Source organism: Alexandromys fortis, unplaced genomic scaffold, assembly GCF_014885135.2.
Source record: "Alexandromys fortis isolate MF-2015 unplaced genomic scaffold, M_Fortis_MF-2015_v1.1 scaffold_134, whole genome shotgun sequence".
Taxonomy (NCBI): Eukaryota; Metazoa; Chordata; class Mammalia; order Rodentia; family Cricetidae; genus Alexandromys; species Alexandromys fortis.
Window position 1 is genome coordinate 80722 of NW_026068007.1, and position 23631 is coordinate 104352.

The 23631-nt window shown below is 38.9% G+C and overlaps 1 protein-coding gene across 2 annotated transcripts in view; it reads left to right on the plus strand.

Annotated features, from left to right (window-relative positions):
* Positions 1-23631, plus strand: part of LOC126513311 (utrophin) — a 346673-nt gene that overhangs the window by 76332 nt on the left and 246710 nt on the right. For both annotated transcript variants that reach the window (XM_050161608.1, XM_050161610.1), the window contains exons 29-32: positions 802-919; positions 4570-4775; positions 7254-7408; positions 19846-20035. In XM_050161608.1, the coding sequence (XP_050017565.1) occupies positions 802-919; positions 4570-4775; positions 7254-7408; positions 19846-20035 (669 nt within the window). The remainder of the gene's footprint in view (positions 1-801; positions 920-4569; positions 4776-7253; positions 7409-19845; positions 20036-23631) is intronic.

A 23631-nucleotide genomic window follows, 5' to 3' on the forward strand; every position in this document is an offset into this window, starting at 1 on the left:
GCAAATCCTCTCACTTGCTGTTGGTACTGCGAGCTGTGTTTTCTAATCTTTATGGTATTTATTTGCTCTATAATTAAAATAGACTCTTCCTGGAATTCTGAGTCCCTGTCTTATTTATCAGCTAAGACACATAGTCCATGAACAAGGGGTGGCTCATTTTAAAGTTGATTCATTTGCAGTTACTGTAACTATTGCTTTTCTAATATGCCGTTTTCATCTTTATAGGGCAATGGTTCTCAACCTTCCCAGTGCTGAGACCCTTTAATACAGTTCCTCAGGTTGTGGTGACCCCAACCATAAAATTATTTTTTTGTTGCTACTTCATAACAGAATAGCTATTTTGCTACTATTATGAATCATAATATAAATGTTTTTGGAGATAGAGGTTTGCCATAGGGGTCATGACCTACAGGTTGAGAACTGCTGTTCTGGGGGGGATCTTTATGTGTATTCATAGCTGATATTGAACAGGGGCACAAGGAGTCAGCAGCAATAATCTCTAATGTTTTCAGAGCATTTTCAAGGAGCGTGCCTTGATTTAATTTCCTTAGACGATGTAACTGAGCTAGGGGCAACATGGGAAGGGTGGTTCTCTCTCCTGGTTACTCCGTTGCTTCCTGGAAGATCTGAGATTTGAACTCAAGGCCTGTGACTTCAGATCAAGGACTCTTCCTCTGATGCATTGCCGATACTTGGTTGCCTCTTAGAGAAGAAAACGTCCAAACGCTACCTTCAAACTTGTTTGCAGTTAGGGACTTGTTGTATGATGCCTTAATCCCCCTCCATCTTGTCTCTTGCCAGATCACAAAGGCTGATTTAGAACAGCGCCATCCCCAACTTGATTATGTATTTACATTGGCACAAAATTTGAAAAACAAAGCTTCCAGTTCAGATGTGAGAACAGCAATCACAGAAAAACGTAAGTTTAAAAAAACCCATATATTCTATAGAATATCAGCCACTCTCAATGTTCACACACATCTTCAAAGATTACTCTGCTGGAGATTGTTATTTGGTAACTGATACTCTTCGTTTAGGAGGAAATAGTTCTCTCTCTTTTCATTTTTTGAAAGCCTCCACATACATCTCTTCTGAACTCTTATACATATTTTTTTCTCTTATGTTAGTGTTTTTTTAAAGACATCTGCTGGAACAAAGCTATCCAAGCTCCTAGTCACACAAATCCATTCTGCCATTTCTCTCCACTCACTGAAGCTAGGTATCACCATTTCTTCTACACTTCCCTCAGAATTCACTCCATACGTGCTTTGTGATTGGCTTCATGTGGGGATGCCTTAATTAACAGGATAGTTAAACAACCAATAAAATGAACATATGAAATATTTGCGGAGATATGTCCCTGTTTGGAGTTAGTGGTTGAGTTAAGGTTCTATGTTTGTTTAGTACACAGAACCAAGTCTGGATTCTGAGGAATGGTGTCTGGTGGCCTTCGTTTTCTTTTTCCTCTGTCCCTGAGCCCTGCAGATCCCTGCCCACTCTGGATCATGGTTCAAAGCTCCTGGTGCTTCTGCCTATTTCCTTCTATTTCCACTTTGTCTGCTTTGTTTCTTTGTTTCCATTTTGGTCTCTTCTCCACTGGAGAAATTACTCAGCAGCTAACATGTCACCCACTTCGTGTCTCCTGCCCACTCACCCGTGTTCCCCAGTGGACCCCGTTTCTTCTCTTTCATTCCTGCTACAGCCTCATTCCCCATTAATCCACTGTAGATCTCTTAGCTCCATTCATTTTCTCTCCCATGTGCAGACTTGGCCTCTGGGCCTCCCATTAGGTGGACTTCAAAAACTTAGTAAATACATATGAGAATATAGACTGGGTGAGCAAAGTTGAATTTTTCTTGAGGGAAGGAAGTCAGCTATAGGTGTGGTAGATGCTTTCTGTGTCAAAATAAATGGAACAGTGTGGTTACTAAAGGAAATGATGGGAAATTTCAGTAACTCATTTCTACTCAAAGAGACACTCTGTGTCAAGTTTCCTGAGTTTGTTCACTAATTGATTATGGATCTTGTACAATGGGGGACTCGGGAGAGATCTGTCCTCTCTCTCTTGGTGGGAGAACTCTGTTCCTGGCCATAAACCCTTTCCAGCAGCCTTCCATTTTGCTTTATGATCATCATCTTATCAGGACTTACTTTAATAGATCTTTTTAAAGGCACAAATTGGACTCAAACTTGCCTTTTATTTATAATTATGCTACCTCCACTTCCTGGGCTCTAGGACTGCTGGCTGGCATCACTTTGTCAAGCTTCCCTAGTGTTGCTGCATGAGCCTAGGACTTTCTGCACGCTAGGAAAGTGCTCTCTTGGCTGAGCTAGAGCCCACCTCTCATTATTATTATTATTATTATTTCCATCTTCCCCTCCTCCACTTATTTCTGTCTCTGATCTCTATCTCCTCCTTCTTCTCTTTCTCCTCATCCCTCACCCACTTTCCCTCCCTTACCCAATTAGTCTTCATCATTACTTACTGTATATAAAGAGCCCTTATCAGCTTGTGTGTCACTAATAGTAACTTGTGTTCACCATTTACAATGAATAAGAGAATTTGTTCGATACTTTATCTTGTATTTGTTCAAATTAATGAGCTGTATCAGCAATAGAATTGGCAATAAGTACTTTATTTGAGTTTTTAACCGAAAACAAGAGTATCACGATAGTTTTATCTTCCTGTTCCTTGAGTTAAAACCTTCAGCAATTCCTTTACATCATTAAAACAACCTAACATAAAACGTATCTCACTGGATAATTTTTAAAAATTATAACTCATTGAGCAGTTTAATAGAGTTTATGACATGAAAGTCCTTTAGCCTTCTGAACAACTCTAAGCCGATAGTATGAACAACATGGAAATATGTGCATCAAATGTATGTTGGTACCCGTGGAGGACACAGTGGGGCGCTGGATCTCCTAGAAGGAGTAAGACGTAGTGTGAGCCTCCATTTGGGTTTTGGGAACCGAACCTGAGTCTTTTGCAGGAGCAGCAACTGCCGAGCCATCACTCCAGCTAGGGCTTGATCTTCTCAGCCCTTGCGATTGTCTCATGTCTGGAGCATCACTGCCGCTCGTGTTTGCCATCTGTGGGCTGATATGTAGAACTTTTATTTATTGATATTTCAGCTCACCATCATGAACTTTCCCTGTAGTAATGAACCAAATGTTTAAATTTCCGTAGATCTTTCTTTTTTAGATACAAGATTTAAAAATAAAAACAAAAAGAAAGGAGAGGATAGAGTAGTATTCTTGGAGAGGGAAAGGAGAGAAGGTAAGGAAAAAAAAAAGACACAGAGACAGATACAGAGGAAGCAAGAGTGGGAGAAAGAGGAGAAATAGTAGTGGGGATAGGAAGGTAAAATGCCAGCAAGAAATTTTATGACTGTGAGCTCACAGGTAAACAGAATTTGTAATTTCTTATTCTCAGTATTTCTGATGAGCTTGAAGATATAAAAAACATTGCCTGCTTATAAGACCTCATGCCCAAGCAGGGCAAATCTAAAAAGTGCTCTTTCCTGAGAGACTCTCCACTGCAGGCATATGGATACTGTGCCTCTGTGTTAAGTGTTATCATAGAGCACCATTAGGTATTGCCATTGTCAAACCAAATTACGTGACTGCAGAAACTAGGGAACTGTCTTTAATTTTTATTAGTTCGGTAGACATTTTTTTATTAAATGATTAGCACATTAATATTAATGGTATTCAAATCCCCCCCCCCCAGGAATACTTTTAGAAAAATGTCTGGATGAGGTGTAACAGGTCTGTATCAAGCTACTTGAGATACTGAGGCAGGGGAATTACAAATTCAAGGCTAGACTAGGAAATACACGCAGGCTCTGACTTAAGTAGATAAAGCAATTTAGAAGAGGTGTAGATGTAGCCCAGTGGTAAAATTATCATTGTGTGTAAAACACCCTGGGTTGAGCCCAGCACTGAAGGAAGGAAAATTGGTGAGCTGGGCCTGGTGGCTTGTGCTAATAATCTCAGCACTCAGGAAGCTGAGTCAGTAGAATCTCAAGTTGGAGCTAACATGAGATACAAAGCCACTTTATCTATCTATCTATCTATCTATCTATCTATCTATCTATCTATCATCTATCTATCTATCATCTATTTTTATCTATGTATTTATATAGCATACTACAATGTATAATACTTATTATTATACATTGCACATACTTGCTGAGCCATCTTTCCAGCCTCTCTCTTGTATGTATGTATTTTTGTATGTTTGTATGTATGTATGTATGTATGTATCTATCTATCTATCTATCTATGTATCTATCTATCTATCTATCTATCTATCAATCATCTATCTATCTATCTATCTATCTATCTATCTATCTATATCTATCTAGTTGAATAGCATTACTAACTATATAATATATAATAATATATACATAAAATTGTGGCTGGCACACTTTAGAGCCCCTTTAAGATGTGTTTCTCACGTTTCCCTCTGTCTGTTTCTAGACCTATTCATGACAAACTTAGAATTAGTTATTTTTCTCCCCCTGAAAGTCACTTCAGAGAGTTTCTTTTTCTCCTGCTGCCCAGTGGAAAAGGTGAAGACCCAGTGGGAGAGCACACAACATGGGGTGGAGCTGAGGAGGCAGCAGCTGGAGGACATGGTGGTGGACAGCCTGCAGTGGGATGACCACAGGGAAGAGACCGAAGAGCTCATGAGAAAGTATGAGGCTCGCTTCTACATGCTTCAGCAGGCCCGGCGTGATCCACTGAGCAAACAGGTTTCCGATAATCAAGTAAGACGCATTGGATAATTTTTGGTGGTGTCATTTGTTGGGATTATTTTTCTTATATTGTTAACTATATATGGCCTTTCATATTTTCCCATGTTCTTAGACATACATGTAGAGATGTATAGTGATCGAATCATAAAGTTTTTGTTCTATGGGGAAGCTGTCTAAAGATATGGCAAACAGAAGCACTCATTTATGCAATTAGAGCCATAATTAACATTTATAAAGGAAACCCCATTCAATGACTTTTTTTTTTTGCTTATTCTGGAGATTATTTCATTTGACTACTTCTGTAGTGTGCAAGTTAGGTCATAAGTAAGTGTGGTTTCTCTAATGTCTATGTTTTATCAGTAGCAGCAAGTAGTGATCAATTTTGTGATCAACTTCTTTATAGTGTTGAGAAAATTGAACAATTATGGTTCAAGCATGTCATTTAAAAATTTCTACTACAATCATTGAACATTTCTTGTGTTGGATGTGTGGTTACACTTTGCTGTAACATTGTATTTTCTCTTCAGATAGCCTGAAATGAAAATGTTTAGGAAGAACATAGTAATCTAGAAAATGCGGGAAACAAATTGAAAACCTGCAAATAATGCTTTAAATCTCTACACAAGAGCATTTCTCATGGGTATAATTTAAAATCCAACTGGCCAACTCTATTAGTTTCTGAATTACTCTATATGCTTATGGTTCTTGTTGATTGTCCCAAAGTAATAGCAAAGCTTTTGTACATATGACTAGAGGAATCCAATTAAAACACGGTCACCAGTGTTCCCATCCTCATACCCAGAATGCACTTGGCCATCATGTCTTCAATATCCATGCCTACAGATTTTAAACTGAATACAGTTTTTTGTTCGCTTGCCATTATTCTGTGAACACATTATTATGACAACTAAATTATGAAACACCGATGTCATTTTAACAGCCAGTGGTTCTCAACTTCCCTAATGTTGTGACCCTTTAATCCAGTTTCTCAAGTTATGGTGACCCCCAGCCATAGGATTATTTTTGTTGCTGCTTCATAACTGTAATTTTGTTACTGTTATGACTAGTGATGTAAATATCTGATACGCAACTCCCGTGAAAGGGTCATTAGACGCCACCCAAAGGGGTCACAGACCACAGGGTGAGAGCCACTGTTTTAAGCAATATGAGTAACTTCCAGGAGATTTCGAGTAACTTCCAGGAGATTTGCGGTATACTGGAGGATGGGCACAGGTTTTTGTGCACACGGTATGCCGTTCAATCTAAGGGGCGTGTGTAGATTTGGTATCCATAGAGGGGGAGGGTTTGGGAGCAGTCTTTCACACTTACTGTGCACTTGTGCTCTGCTACCCGAGCGAACATGTGTATGTGTTTCTTCTGAAACCTTCAGGTGGATTTTATTTTTATTTTTATGATTGCTACAAAAAGCATTACAGGAACATTCAGCTGTCATTTGGATTTCATGGAAGTATCTTGATCGATTGAGAGACTCTTTCCAGGGCTGAGAAACTGTGATGGGGGCTGCTGCCTGTGGTACCCTGAGTGTCTGTAATGACATTTAGGCAAATGCCTAACAAATCTTGATCCATTCGAACTGTTGTCCTTGCAAACACTCAGAGTGATCCAGGTGTAAAAGACAGGGTGATCAAAGGGTAAGAGGCAGAGTGATTCACAGTTAAGGTACAGAATGATCCAGGGGCAAGGGACAGAGGATTTCTACCATGGAAATTGCTGACATAGCTCAAAACACATATAAAACTCAGCTTATTCTAATATGATTCATGTTTTCTGAGAATCTGATATACAATAACAACAACATAAAAATTGAAACTGTCAAATGGCTTGAGGAAGACAGAATGAAGTCAAATGGTTCATCTTTTACTATCTGGTACTTTGTACCTGATTTCTGAGGCAATTTCTCTTTTAAAGATTTATTTTAATTATTTTTTAAGTATGTGTATATGTGTGTTAGGGAGAGTGGGCATGCGCACATGAGTGTAGGTGGCTGTGGAAGTCAAAAGAGAGTGTCTTCCTCCGGAAGCTGGAGTTCCAAGCAATCTTTAGCTGACCCAGTGTGGGTGCTAGGAACCAAACAGGTCTTCAAGAACAGTGCATGCTGAGCCAGCTTTCCAACCCCTCCTCAGGCATTTCCTTCCTTCCTTCCTTCCTTCCTTCCTTCCTTCCTTCCTTCCTTCCTTCCTTCCTTCCTTCCTTCCTTCCTCCCTTCCTCCCTCCCTCCCTCCCTCCCTCCCTCCTTCCTTCCTTCCTTCCTTCCTTCCTTCCTTCCTTCCTTCCTTCCTTCCTTCCGCTACTCTAGAATTAGTCTGATTCAATTCAAAATAATAAACTGGAGACTTTGTCCTCTTATATGCTTTCTTCTTGTGGTTTTTGTGTCTAAAATGTGTTAAAACTTCCCAGGAATACCAGCGTTGTTTATTACTAGTTTCTGAGTGACAAGTACTAACAGCTATGCCTCAACTTACACCTTAGCTGTTGCTTCAAGAACTGGGTTCCGGTGATGGTGTCATCATGGCATTTGATAACGTCCTGCAGAAACTTCTGGAAGAATACAGTAACGATGACACAAGGAATGTGAAAGAAACCACTGAGTACTTGAAAACATCATGGATCAATCTCAAACAAAGGTAACTTGAAAGCCTTGGCAGGAGCATGTGCATTGCTTACTTGAGAATCCAATTTCCATGGCTTTCTCATGGAAACAGACTAAATACGCTAATTATTAGAAGTGTATTTTACTATTTTTTTCTACTTTTAAATTATGATGAACAAAGTACACATTATTATACAGTGTGTGTATTTGTATATGTTCGTGAAATCGTGCAATGCATTTTTCTTTAAATAAACCTTGCTAGTAATTTTTAAAAAATTTCTTATGCCACTTTGTATTATTTAGAATAGATTTTGCAGTTCTTTGGTATGGAACACAGGTAGTTGTAACTACTTCAGGCTGGTATTAGTATTAATTGCTACCATAATAGTGTGTGATATTTGCTGGGCCATCCTCAGATGAGGAGCAGACACCTCGATTTACTACCTGACCTCTGAAATAATCTAAGTGCAGAGTTTTGGTTAATTTCTTGTCTTTTTTCCCCATCCTTGTTGTCTAGGCAGCATGTCTAGAACAACCTGAAACAACACGTGCTTATAAGAGAGATTCGTCTTGTAGGGTGTGAGAAAGCATAAGTAGTAGTTAGCATTTTTTCTGATTGCATGTTTATGTCCGTCATCGGTTAAAAAGTATTTATTTTATACATCATACTGGCAGTGCCTCTATATAAGTGTAATTATGGTTTCCCAAACATCTTTTCTAGGCTATTAACGATTTTCTGGAAATAATTTTGATATCAAACTATGCTTATTTTGCAGTGGATGAATTTGATATCAGAATGCTTTGTGATGTAGTTATTTCAATAATTTTTTGGTAACTCAACATGGAAAAACTTTTGTCTTTAGATTTATTTCTCTCTCTCTCTCTCTCTCTCTCTCTCTCTCTCTCTCTCTCTCTCTCTCTCTCTCTCTCTCTGTGTGTGTGTATGTACTCATGGGTGCTCCTGCATTGGTGTAGAAGTCAGAGCACAATGTAGAGAAGTTGGTTCTCACAATCTACCGCATGTTTTCTGAAGACTGAACTCAGGTTTTTAGGCTTGGTGCAAAGCACTGAACCCACCTAGTTAGACTTCTATGTGTCATTTTTAGTTAGATTTTATAGTGGTTCTGCAAAATCCGTGAAGAAGATTATAAAGGAAGAGCATGAGCATGCGTGTGTGTTAGGCTATGATGGGAGAACATGAACATGTGTGTATGTTAGACTATGATGGGTGAACATGAACATGTGTGTATGTTAGACTGTGATGGGAGAACATAAACATGTGTGTATGTTAGACTATGATGGGAGAATATGAACATGTGTGTATGTTAGACTATGAGGTGAGAACATGAACATGCATGTGAGTTTGACTCTGAGGGAGAGCATGGGCGTGCATGTGTGTTAGATATATACTCAGGTTCCAGATAGAGGCCTCGACAAACACACAACTTTGTGAAAAGTTGAATCTGAATGGTTGTAATCTTGCTATGTTTAGCAGCATAGTGTTCTCACACCATGACACATGGTTTGGATGACCTCGTAACTAAGATGGGGAGGAAGGTGAAAACAGCAGTGAGTGAGATAATCCTTGAAGCTGTTTTATCTGTGAGCAGAAATTTCATGAGTAAGAGACGTCTTTGTTTTTATTATAAACAACCTCCCCCTTCACAGACACAGAAAAGTTGACCACTCACTTTAGGATGTGCAGTCTGCTTTGTTTAAGGCTTTTCTTGCCTTTGTAGATAGCGTCAGACAACCCACGTCTGCAGTGAAATTAGATGGAGGAGGCGATGAAAAATGAATTATATTCCAAGGTCATTTTTCCTTCCTCAAAGTGGAGATGGCCGCAGAGCCCCAGTTCTGTTGTAGTTGCAAGGACTGGCTCTGCTTTATTCTCATTTTATATTATTTTAGAAAGAAGAAGTCACTAATGTGTATTTAGACATGATTTAGATAATAATGGTATTTATACTGTTGGGGAAATACAGCAAAACTGTGGCTCAGAGGTTCCTTCCCTAGTGACGGCTTAGGGCTTCTATATTGAAATTCTGTGTGTTTCAAATCTTTATCCTAAAGAGACATCTCTCAGGATATATAAACTGTTCCTTACATTCTCAAACAAGGTAAGCGGTTATATTAGCGTTCTTTTGGGTTCTTGTCATTGCTGTTATAAAGACAGACTGACAAGTTTCACAACCACTTTAGGCCAGTGTTTTTTTTTTTTTTTTGACTTCTAATATTATCTCCCAGAAGATGCTCCCCTACCCTGAAATTTTGATTAATTAGTTAATGGATTATTTCAGAGGCAGAGTCTTACTATTGTAACGAAACTTGCCGTGTAGCTCAGGCTAGGATCAAACTTGCAGGCTTCCCGCATCAGCTTTGAAGTTTTATTAACAGCGGAATATATTTCATGCACTTAAGCTTTAGAGTCAGACAGAAAAGGAGTAAAATTTTCTACCCCTGCTCTGGGGTTAGATCCACTTACCACCTCCTTTGAGAACCGGTAGGCTAACCTCACACTCCCAAGTTCAATGAAGTCAAATGCTGTGTTTAAAGTCATGCAGAACAGACAAATGATACTTGTTAAGACTAAAGGGTGGCAGTACTACCCATGCTCTCCATTCTGAAGCATGGGTGGAAATCTTAAGGAGTTACCGTCTCTTGTGAGTGTCCTCCATGGTGTTAGTGTGTAGATCAGGGTGTCCTCTCATTGTCTTTCCCTGTAGTAAGCACTACACACCTACACCACTCTCCTGTAAGTCTCCCATAAGTCTTAAGGGACCGGAAGAGTCTTAATCAACATTACATTGGCTGTAAATGGAAGCACAGAGATGGTAAACAGTTCCTCAGGGTCACACAGCTCATTCAACACAGCTGGGATTAGAATTCGGGCCCTTTTGCTTATACAGCCAGGCTTTTTCTTTAGCAAGGGTTTAATTTTTCTTCTTTGTTATCAGAATGTCAGCTATTGGTAGTGAATGCTCGCGCTGTGCCCTGGCTCCTCAGATCTGTCTGTGATTCTATTTACCGCTTCTTATCTGCTCTGTGTGTAGAGAGCAGATGAGATGAAAGATACGAGAGCTTCTGTGACTGATATAGCAACCTCCAGTTCAGGACTGTGCCACTCCGATGGCCCCGACAGGCTTTTGTTGTCGCTTCCTCTCACTTCACAGCTGTATTCTGAATACATATCATTGTCAGCAGAATTCTGCAGAGGTGAAGGGTGTTGCACTTGCATAGGCAATAATGTTAGTGACTGTAATGTGTGAAGTTTAATCTCGGCTTTCAGTGGCAATGTTTGGTATGAATTGAAATCAACCATCCACACTTAAAGGCCCTCATTCCTTTATCTTCAATGTCAAAATCCCAATAACATAAAGCTGTCCTTTGATGTGTGGGCCTTTCTTTCTTTCTTTCTTTCTTTCTTTCTTTCTTTCTTTCTTTCTTTTTTGAGGATATTTCTTATAGTCTTTATGTAGCTCAGTGTGAATGGCTTCCTAGAAGTATTAGTATGTTTGATTGCTTCCCTTAACCTACCTGAAGAAGATAATCTGTGATATAGATACATTAATTTCTAATGCGCAAAAACTCTTAGGTTTTTTTTTTTGCTTTGCTTTTTAATGGCAGTTCTGTAATTCTTTATTGCAAATTTAGATAGTTGTAATGTGTTTGTACAAAGCTCAGTATCCCTTATCTGAAATGCTTGGGGCTAGATGTGGTTTGAATTTGGAGACATGTAGGACAGATAAAGGAGATGACGCTCAAATCTAAACATGAAATTTATTGTGTTTTAAATGTTCCTTGTAAGTTGGGGAGTGTAGCATGTGTGAGGTCTTGTATCATTCCAGTACTGTATAATTAATTAATAAAACTTCATATTACCTTGTACTTGTTACCTGAAGGTAATTTATATAACATGTTAAGTAGTTTTAAGAAATGAAACAGAATTTTCCACTGTGGCATCATGTTAGTAATCTAAATATATACATATAAATAAATATATCTAAATATGTATATATTTAGATTTTAAAGCATTTGCTTTAGTAATAGTCAATTTTTAGCAAATTCTGGAGTGTAGATGCCTAATTTGGGTCTGAATGGTGTTTATCTCTACTTTTAGGCTCTGCATAGATAAAACAACATTTTATGTGTGTGTATATACACATACATATATGCATATATATGTATATATATTGATGTATATAGGCATGTATATGAATATACATAGAATTATCCATTCTGAAGGATTGTAAATGAAATCAGGTATTGTAACTATGGAATCTCTCCTTGTCCTTACTCCACAAGGCCCTGTTCTCCTCTGCTTATTTTAAGGCATTTCCAGGATGGTACAGAAGGAACAGAGAGCTCGGGGTGAGGTATCTGACAGTCCTTGGTTAAAGTCCCACCATATGCATCTGTCATCTGTGGGAACCCTGAGCAAAGCCTATGTCATCTCACTGACTTTCGCTTTCCCTGGCTCTAAAGCAGAGACCATGTCTGATGCATAGGATTACTGTGACATTAAAAGTCACATATAAAAGTTCTCGGTGTCTGGTCTATTCTCCAAAATATGTCGCCTAGACTACCGCCATGCTGCTGTGTCTTTCTTGCAAGCTCTCACATGTTGTGTGCTTTGTGTGGTTGATGTGCAGAAAGTGAAGCCTGTAGCTGCTTGTTTGTCATACTGATCCCAAAGATGAAGTGCTGGATTATCTGCCTTAATGGATGCATTAGTGATACACTCAGTCTTTATTAGCAGATGAAACTCCTCTAAAAATCCAGTTATTTTGGTTAGTGAAATCATCATGCTTGCTTAATTTATGTTGTAGTCAAGTGCTTTGTGCTAAAGCACAAATCTAACAATCCTGGGAAGAAAAGGGTAGAAAACTTTAAAGTCTGCTCTTTGATGGGCGAAGCCCTGCATACAGTTCAAACCAATGAGCGGAATAACTTTATGTTCTTCTTTTGAGATGATACTGTCTTTTTCATTAATACATGTGGACTGGATGTAGATTACAAGGATTGGCAGATGTTTTATGAACTCTGAAAATTGAGTCTGTGGGCTGGGGATGTAGCTCTGTTGTTAGAAGGCTTGTCTAGTATGCATAGAGCCCTGGGTTCTATTCTCAAGTACTGCATAAATTGGGTATGACAACCATGACCTGTGATCTTAGTACTCAAGAGATAGGAGCAAGGACATCAGGGAATCAAGAACATCCTCCTTTACACAGGGGGTTTGAGGCAGTCTGGAACATATGAGACTCAGAGATAAAAAGATTGGATTTGTTAGACCCCAGGCCACGATCGCTTTCCCAGTGTGTTTTGTTGCATATCCCAAAGCTTCTATTTCAGTTCCCTTTCTCAGTTAGTGCTTGCTTATCATCTCTGTATATTAAGTATAAAGGATGCATTCTTCTTGAGCATGGCTTGTTCTTTAGCTTGGCCAATACTTTTTAAGAGTGGTCATTGAAAGATATCATATTGGGGTTACTACTTATACCTAACTTTGGTAAGGCTCAACCACCGAGCTCATAAAATGAGCAACTGTCACTCTCAAGTGTAGGTCGCTTTTTTCCTTCTTGGTTGTTCACCAGTATGAGGTTCAGAAATTTGGATCAATCAACTTGTTTTATCATCTTGGAAGATGACTTCTTTTCTTCTGGTTAACCTTTAGTTTTCAGTCTGTTTCTTTTATTTATATCACTAGCATTTAGAGAAGTGTAAAATGTATATTCTTCTATATCTTTTCTGTCCTGTTATTTAATATTCCGTGTATTATTTTTCTGTTCTAGAACTGGCAAAGCCTTCATGAACACCATATGTGGTGCATGCTGAGATCGCTCCTATGTTCACTTTCAATCAGACTTCTACATGCAGACATTTTTCTCAGTTCTGTATCAAATACACGAGAGCGCTAATAGGCACACTCTTTGTCTTTTCCTTCATTTGTATTTTTATTCCTGCAGTGAATTAATCATTTAATTAAAGAACTACTCATTAGCCCTTAGCTGGCCAGGCTCTATGAGAGTCCCAGAGAAACAACCTTAACTATACTTGTACCTGCCTCCATAAACCTTATATTCTATAAGGGAAACCATGTAGTATGGGAGAAGTTGGGGGGCAATAATTGTAGGAGGTTGTTTGAGAGTTATATATAAAGTCAGTGATGCAGTGTATGGACAGGACTTAGGAAACTTGGGCAAACATAATAAAGCAAACATCAGAGGCGATATTGAAGCTACTTCTGAGGGTTAAGAAAAGCTGAAGAAAGTTCCAGAATAAACAGCAGCTGTAAAAGTCATCAGGCCTGAGATGTGAGGGGAGTGGGGGGCAGGGGCCAGATATGAAGTTTGTAAATCACAGGATTTCCATGGCATGTGTGCAATGGGGAGCTCTTGGGGTACCAAGTACAGGAGCGACACTGTTTGTATTGATGAAGATTTAGTCTGTGTGAGTCTCACTTTGAGACTAGTTCACTGGCGTAAAGGAATAATTATGAAGAGCAGAAAGGAAGTGATTGCTGGGTCTAGTTTAGAAATGGGGACAGTGCTGGCTGTTGTGATCCAGCCATGGATACCATCGGCTCCACCTGTGCTTTGGATATTGCTTTGGTGAATGAGCTTTGTGGTTTGATACAGTGGGAGTAATAAAAGATTGAATTTTATAACAGATATTGATCCCTGACCTGGGGGACAATGTAGGCTTGGGGAGGAAACCAATATGGAGGTGAGAAAGTGCAAACAATTCATAGAAACAATTTCTGAGACATTTTCTATGAGGAGGGACGACCAGATGGGACAGGAACAGGGAGGAATGGAAGGCGTGGTAATTCTGTGCTCAAGCATCTCAACTTCCATGAAGGTCAGATGAGGGCTTGACCTGAGGGGACTGAGGCGATTGTATAGTAGGAGCTCTGGGGCTTGATGGAAGATGCCTTTGGAAGGTAGCCTGGGACATGTTGGGGAAGATATGGAATGGCAGAATATCAGTTGATTAATGAAGACAAACGTGAGTAGTGATCTAGTTTAAAGAAATAAGTGAGTAAATAAAAAAGTGTAGAGAGACACAACTTCTCATGGAAGTGTCTGGGTGCTCTCATATTCTCTCTCTCTCTCTCTCTCTCTCTCTCTCTCTCTCTCTCTCTCTCTCTTTCTCTCTCTCTCTCTCTCTCTTTCAGATAGCTGCTCTGGTGTGTTAACTATGCATCATGAGTTGGAAGCAGGGGCTATTCAGCCTCTTAAGTGATCTAGTATTAGTATCTTAGCACACAGTCTCCTCTAGTCCCACGGAATGAATTTTGAAATATCTTAGGACTCAGTCTCTGTATAGTATGGACTGGTCCCTGGAAGAGCACAGGGCATTTCAGCAATGCTTACTGTTCACTTTGAGAGCTCGTTTTCTCATAGTATGTATTTCAGAAAAATGTTAATTTTGTTTTCAAGGGAATAAAATCTTAAGAAATCATTTTACTCTAATTTTTCTACCTGCCACTCAGGATGGTGCTACCATTGTCTACTCAGAAAGAGATGAATTCATTTAAGTCTTATACCACTGCAGAGGTCATCTTTTAAAACATCAAAATTATCAAACACAACTGTGGCTTTCTTAAACATGCCTGTTTTTTGTAAGAAAGACCCATAGTTGTAAGAATATTCTCTTTGACCAATTATGAGCAATACAAAACCTTCATTGTATAGTATATTACCTTTTATAGCTTAAAAATATCAAATATTGCCTAACATCTTTAGGATGACATTTCCAAAAGCCTGCTATGTGGGTGGCCATATTTTATGTTACAAAATGGCTATCGGCTTATTTTATAGACTAGCGCAGCGAGTTTTATTACAGATATCATGTGAAAGCTAAGAGTTGATATTTTAGAAAATCCTAGTTCCCTTTAATATAAACTACCACAAGTGTGTCACCATGGATGTCCTTCCAACTTCTATATGAAGCTATTTCTGTTTCCTTTGTGTCCTGTAGTCACTTATTCCTTTTGTTTGAAGCATAAAAATATTTTAGCTAAATTCCCCTTTTGTAGACTTCAAATGTTATTTTACATGTTTTCAGCCTATTCTTATTTTTTTTTTGATTTTGTAGGTTTATAGATTTTTAAAAAGTCCCTGCCATTGTCTTCCAAACAGACATTTCCTAAGGTTGAAGCCTTTCTTCTGGTCATAATATACTCCTTCCTTTATATCCATCAACTCTTTCTCAGGATTTCCTCTACTTCTTTCTGGTCTTATTTGAAACTCAGCAAATTGAGAGTTGGAATTAGGACCTGAGCTCGATTCCCCACAACCTATGTTTCTAAAAAAAAAAAGGAAAAATAGTCAGACATGGTGGTATGTACTTGTAATCCCAGGGCTGGGAGGCAGAGATAGGCAGATTTCTGGGGCTCAGTCGCCAGCCAGGGTAGCTTGCATGGCAAGTTCCAGGCCTCTGACAGACTGTGTCAAAAAAAAAAAAAAAAAAAAAAGGTAGATGGTGTCTCAGGAATGACATCATCAGAGTTTATCCTTTAGCTTCTGCACGCACATATGTTCCCTAGACACCCAGATGAATATGAGTTCAGTACCAGAAGTGGTCATAGGAGCCTTGGGATCAATGGATCGATGCCGATGCCTCCCAGACTCCTTGCTGTCTGCACTCTGCTCATGTTTTCACCAGTAACCATCCATGGACAAGCAGAGACTCCTTAACACTGTGGAATCTGTAGCGAGCATGTGGGCAGCGATGGATGAACTCCTACATTATCTTCTGCCATCTTTAGCAATGGATGACCCAGTTTGAACAGGACCCCTGGAGTGTCTGCAATGGCTCTCTCACTCATCTGCAGCCCAAGCTCTTCATTTTAAGGATGGAACAAATAAAGCAAAGATTTTAAATGATTTACCCTAAGCCATGTCCCTGGGAAATGAGAGAGGAGGCAAAATTAAGTTCTTTTGAGGGTAGCCTACAAGGCGTATTAAAGGTAATTTCTTAGCTTGTCTGGTTAATTGTGTGTATATAGTTCTGAACCTCTAATTTTCATCTTATTTTTCTTATGATGAATCACCCATAGTTTCTTGAAAATGGATAAATGATTTTTATAATACCCAGTATACCACACTAGCATTGGATCTAATTTTAGAAGTAGAAATTTAATAAACTAGGAGGGACTTAACTGAGCTGCATTCTACTAGAAAATTTATATAAATTATATTAACCTCAAAAATCAGAACACAAAGTGACATATGTATGCGAACTGTGATAATTGGTTTTTGGTTACAGGAATCAGGACAGTGCATGCAGTAGGCAAGCATTCTACCCCTGAGCTTATCCTCCACTGTGATTCATTATAATAACAGAAAATCATTTAGACTTCTATAAGCAGAGTTTAAATTTCAATGTTCTTTGTTACGTTTAAAAAGTTTATTTTTATGCGTATGTGTGGTATATGCCTCTGTGTGTGTGTGTGTGTGTGTGTGTGTGTGTGTGCGTGCGTGTGTGTGTGTGTCCCATCTGTGTTCATGTGGAGGCCAGAGGAGAACATCAGAAGTCTTCCTGTCTTGTTCTCTGTCTTATTCTCTTGAGTCAGGGTCTCACAGAACTTTTTGTTTGTTTGTTTTATCTGAAGTTAATATTTATGTTGGTTTTGAATGTGTAATTTTCTTGTTCCTCTTGCTAATTTCTTCTTGCATCTTTCCAGTAGCACAACAGTGTAATTTTCTACAAAGTTTACCATGTTGAGCAATCTGTCACTTCTAATATCTTTACCTTGAAGGCGTCTCTCTGGCAGCCACGCTTTCTGAGCCTGTTAGTACCCACCATACTGAGTATGTCTATTCTTTTTCTCTCAGTGTGCAGTTTCTCTTTTGGATCTCATGGTTTGGTTTTTCCTTTTTTTTAGGTTTTGTTGAGTTAACACAGCATTTTCAGAGCAATCAGAATGGCCACACACTTTTTTTTCTCTGATCCCCTTTCTCATCATCAAAGAGCTCCTTGGTATTTTCTGGTGTTGGGAATCTTGTTTCTTTGGTTCTAGAACCTTCCTCCTTCATGAAACGTAAAGTTTTATGTAGTCTATGACTCGCAGTCTCCAGGAAAATGGTGCTTGGGAGCAGATCTCAAAGGCGTATTATGGCCAGATGGATTGCTTGTGAATGTCATAATTCTGTATTAAGGACTCGATGAATGTGGAACTATAGAAACCAACTTCTGCCTGTAGGTTATAGAGTAAGTGGACAGATCAGAAATCTCTATATATTGTAAAAGTGTAGTGTGAGATTTGATCAGAATCTAAGGACCTTTCTAGAACACACGTGATTATTTTCGATATAAAGCGGCTCACTGACCTTTTATAAGCCCAGAGTGAGGAAAGATAAGAAGGAGTAGTCTAGAAGACACACGCTCTAAACTGTAGAAGATGGGTATGATTTTGTTAATGGAGATGATGGGAAGGATACTGTCATATGGATATAAAATTTTTAGATGATCATACCATCAATAATATTCTAGAAGGAACTGAGACATATTCCATGGTCGTAAAGAGAATGTGAGGGAAAAGTAGAGGATAAAGTTGGGAAAAGGAATTGTTTATAAATTATAAAGAACATCACATTCCAAGTCAGGCAATTTGGGCTTATTTCCTAGACAAATGTGACTGCAGAAACTTTGGGGAGTGAATGATGGTATGATTGTGTCATCCCAGGTTATGTCACGTGAGTGGATTCACTGGAGTTTTTGTATCTGGCTTCTTTCACTTAGCGGTGTGCATTTGAGAGCCTGCCCATGTCACTGTACATCGTTTGTCTTGGTGTCTGAGTCATAGTCTATTGCTTGCATAGACCATACTTTAAGTTCCTGTTTGGGTTGTTTGTGGTCCTAGGGGATAAGTCATTTGCTTTCACTCTCTTTGAGTTTATCTGCTTTAGAGATTTCCCTGAAGTGGGAAAATCTGTATTTCCCACTTCCGTTTGTGGATTCCTTCTCTTACGTAATGTTTCTGTGGTATGGGTATGTTAGCTTGCTTCTTGGGACTTTTTTCTTTTTGATTCTATGATTGAGTAATTGTTCATGTATTGATGTATAATATCCCATTGATCCGTTCTTCCTTCATAGGATGAGCTGTGATGTTTCCATATTCTGAATGATGATATTCTCAACATTTGTGTGTGAGGCTTTGTATGAACATACAGTTCCAGTTTTCCTGGGTCTAAATGAAAAGGACTGAAATTGTTGGTGCCCAGTTTTTAAAATTAAGATTTATTTTAGTTTTTTTGTGTGTGTGCATCTGTCTGTCATTAGTCTGCCTGCCTGCATAGAGGCCTAAATAGGAATTATATCGATTGTATCCCTTGGAGTTAGAATTATAGGCACATGTGGACTTGTTACTTGCTGGGACCCAAATTCCCATCCTCATGATTGTACATTAAGTACTACTAATCATGGATTGGTCCATCTTTCCAGCCCAGCACCTATTTAAAAAACCAATTTGTCTGAGAAGCTTTGAGGTATATAATGTTTTAAATGTTGACTATACAAGTATGTGTCTTTTCCAATTTGTGTAACTCCCAGTGCTCTAGTTTTGATGTAGAACTAATGAAACATTCATAAAAGTTTATCTGTCTAGTGTCTTCTAAATATTAATAAATATTAAATTAATGTTACTAAATATTATTATGGTATTAAATATATTAAGTCAAATATTATTAAATCACCTTGTATTTACTTGGATTATTAGTAAGTGCTAAAAGTTAATATTGTCTTTGTAGTGTGAGGGATTGTGCCTAGGGCCATGTAAATATTAGGCAAGTGCTTTATCATTGAGCTGCACACATTAGCCCTTACGTTTATTAAATATTTAAGTATTTAAATCGTAAATATTTCTTTTTATTTGCTCCTTCCCATTTAGTCAGTGATATATGAATATGTATTGATATTGAATTTTAATTGACATCCCTTTTATGGAAATGCATAGATAAGGTATAAATCTATAAGAGACTATATTAATGTACAAATATGATATGTAAAATGCAGGCCTAATTATTTGATGGTATGGGTGTGCTTTGTTAATATTTCTAGGTCTCTGTGTCCGTATCTCACAAATCACTTAAGATTTCCTTAAGGATACCAACAGATTGGGGCTGGAGAGATGGCTCAGTGGTTAAGAGCATTGCCTGCTCTTCCAAAGGTCCTGAGTTCAATTCCTGGCAACCACATGGTGGCTCACAACCATCTGTAATGAGGTCTGGTGCCCTCTTCTGGCCTGCAGACATACACACAGACAGAATATTGTATACATAATAAACAAATAAATAAATATTAAAAATAGGATATCAACAGATGAAGAAACGGCAGAGTTACATTTGATGATTTAAAGGGTGGCAGTTCCTCTGAGGCTAGCTGTTAATTTTGTCTTACATACAGATAATGTGTGATGTTACCTTGTAAGTCACAAAACTGTATCTGCCACATTGTTTCTTTTAGCATCACTGACAGACAGAGTGCCTTGGAGACTGAACTTCGGACAGTGCAGACTTCTCGTAGAGACTTGGAGAACTTGACCAAGTGGCTTCAGGAAGCAGAAACCACAGTGAATGTGTTGGCAGATGCCTCTCAGCGGGAGAATGCTCTTCAGGACAGCATCCTGGCCAGGCAGCTCAGACAGCAGATGCTGGTAAGTGAATGGCAAGTCACAGGCAACAATCCCCTACTGAACCTGTGTCCACCTGTATGGACATTGATTGCTGTTCCAAGGTGAAGCTGTCCACTCATTCAGTTATGGAATCCATGCTGTCCTGTGAATAACTGATTTCTTGGGTATGATCTAAAGAAAACTTTTATACTTAATTTCAGAGTAAAGATTCACCTTGTTTTATGGAAGTATTGATTGTGTATGTAGAGGTAGAGACTCAAGGTTGCTTAGTCTTCTGTCATTTTACAAATACATAGATAAAATGTTCACTTCATTTGTAATACACTTACTATAAGTACTTGCAGTAGAAATTTCTAATCTCTGTGACTCATTTAGAGACAGAGCTCTTAGGCTCAAAGGCATAATATTTTCTTTATAACCATGATTACATACATAGTCTAAGGTTCAAATCTCATTCTAAGAAATCTGATAATATTAAAGCTTTTCTTTAAAACAAATTTGCATGAAATTTTATGAAGTATGCCAAAATCTCCCTGCAAACTCCGAGTACTGGCACTTCTGCGCTCTTGAATCTCCTTCCCTTATTTTGACTATGTGGATTGACCTTTTTTTTGTAAGTCACAGATAAACCTTCTCAACTACAACTTAGTTCAAAAGTTCTTTCCACGGGGGTGTCTCCTGTGTGCCACAGTTGTGGATTGCATTCCTTCTCTATGCTGGGAATTGTTTGCAAACACATGGATTCCTTATGTTAACTACTGTTTCCTGATAGTCTATCTTGATAATGATGGACATGCCTTCCATTGCCATTTGGTGCATTGTTTTTCCCGCCCTAGTTGGTTGCACAGTTCTTTGGTGATAGAGATGCTATTCTTGTTTACACAGTGTTTACACAGTGTTCCAGGAGCGGATCCTGAGTAAATATGCTTGAGTCTGACTTCTACAGTAGAGTTCAGTGCTGTTAACCATTTTTGAATCTATTCTTGGGGGATGTTTTTCTTTTGAAACATCTAAAAGATCCTGTTGTCAAATAGGTGGGCCTGAAGGCTTTCTTAGAACCATTATTCTTAAAGTTGTGTTTCTTGTGGGACTCCTAGCAGAGTGTGGGGTTGTTGCTGACTCTCGTGCCTGCTCTTGAAACCCTTTTCTTCCTACCGGGTTGCCCCATCCAGCCTTGCTGTGTGGTTATGTGCCTAGTCTTATTTTAACTCATTATGCTATGCTCGGTTGATATCCCTGGGAGGCCTGCTCTTATCTAAAGGAAAATGGTAGAGGAGTGGATCTGAGGATGAGAGGCGGTGGGGGATGCAAGGGAGGAATGGACGGAGGGGAAACTGCAGATGGGATGTAATATATGGGAAAGAAATAAAGTATTTTCTAAGTTAGAAATAATTGTCATTCAAAATGTTAAAACACGAGTGCTGGGACTACAATGCCTCCATCCGCACCAATGAAACACACACACACACACACACAATGAAGTTAAAAAAAAAACCTTCCTTTAAAGCAAGCCTGTTTAGAATGGACTTATATATAACTCACCCATAAGGGTGAAGGCTGTTATTGTCTCATAGTGAGATTAAGAAGTGTTGGAGCCTGGGAAGAGGGGCTTAGTGGTCACAGCATTTACTACAAAAGGCATAAGGACCCGAGTTCGGATCCCTTGTAATCATGTGAAAGTCCCAGTGGATGTAGCCAGATGGTCTTGTGCTGTGTCTCTAGTCCAAGTTGTAGGTAAGAGGGTGGAGACAGGTGGTCCCGGGGGCTCAGTGGCTGGCACGTCTATCACAAACTAAACTCCAGCTTAAGTAAGAGATCATGTTCCAGAAAATGAAGAACAGCATGTATGAGGAAGACATCTGAGGTCAGCCTATCACCCACACATTCATGGATGGACAAGTACACAGACTCATACACACAAAGGCACCTCCCGCCAGCACCAATAAAGTTTTAAAAAGAAAAGAAAAGCAAATATCAAGGAGAATCGTCTGTTTGCCTATTGCTTATTCATTGCGCACTATGTTTGTGGCTTGGTGATGAGTGTGACCACGAAAGCATCGGCATGAAATGTGCTCTTTCGTCTCACCCTCTGCATCCTCAGAATGTGACCGTTAATGCAAGTTACTAAACTACTTGGAGATCATCTGGGTTTTAGGAGGCAATCGTAGGCACTCAGTGTGGGTAAATCCAGACTATATGGCTTTGACGATTTAAGCAGCTGTAAGTCTGAGCTACACATGTTCACAGATATTTATGTGGTGGCGTTAATTTCAGTGCTATTTAGACGGTGCGTTCCGGTAAGCAACAACGTACGGGGAGGAAAGGAGGTTCCAGATGACTCCTGCTCATGACAACCACCAGCAGAACACAGACCCTTTGCGGAGTCGAATGATGTTTTCTCACACATTTTCTCTTAGGATATATTCTTATCATCACTCCAGCTCCTTTCAATATTTAATGAATATTCAAGCTATGGGAGAAATAAATTTAAATAGAAATGGTAGGAATCTTTTAAATAAAAATAACTAAGCTGGGGATTACTTGTCGTTTGGCAAATGGTGACAAGCCAAGAGGCTGCCAGCTAAAATATGAAAAGATCCTGTGTACTGTAATCGCCTCTCAGAAATCATTGGATGTTGATAAAAGGCCTGTTTGGGTTCGTGTGAAGGAGGCTCTTTGCTAACAGCCGAGCCGGATGTCTCTTTATCTGGAGATAAATGTACATTTGTCTGTTTTCAGGATGTTTCACGTTTACTGGTTTCCGCCTTTTGCTCCTCTCCTGGATGCTCTTACTTTACAGCTCCCCGAAATACTTGCGCGGCTTCGTTTTTGATACCTTACAGGTGCATGGTTGCTAGAGACTTAGTACCTTTGAACTAAGCATTTCTGAAACAAAGGAATTTTATTTTTCCCGTGGTCTTGTATATTATTACGATTTGGGTGAGTGATTTCAAGTGGATATTGGTTCAGAAATGGAAAGGTGTGTGAAGAAACCAGAGAAGACCTGAAATCGTGAAGTAAATTTGCTGGCGTTGAGCTACTGATAGTGGTGAGCCACCTGAGATTTCTGTGTAAGATGTGGTGACTACTTCGTGTATTTGTGCTGTAGCATCAGGGGATGGATGGTTCTATCTCATCTATCTATCTATCTATCTATCTATCTATCTATCTATCTATCTATCTATCTATCTATCTATCTATCATCATCATCATCCTATCTATCTATCTATCTATCTATCTATCTATCTATCTATCTATCATCTATCTATCTATCTATCATTTATTTGTCCTGAGATGACATCATATTCACTGTTGATATTTGATTCATGTCTGTGCTAACCAAATGCAAAGCCACAGCTGTGTTCCCTGAAGATACAGTATATACCATGTTCAGTTTAAAGATGATCCTGGATATATTTTAATAAAGAAGGGCTTGGGAGCATAATAACAGATGAAGACTTTCTGGGCCTATGATTTGCAGCATGCAGTTTCTGTTAAGGACAGGCTATCATTTGGATTCTTGTATTTATATTTTGGATTTTCTTCTTGGCAGAGTTTTTTCAGCATGAGAAAACTTGCTATTGGGGACTTGAAGGAAAGAGAATCACCTCCAGAGG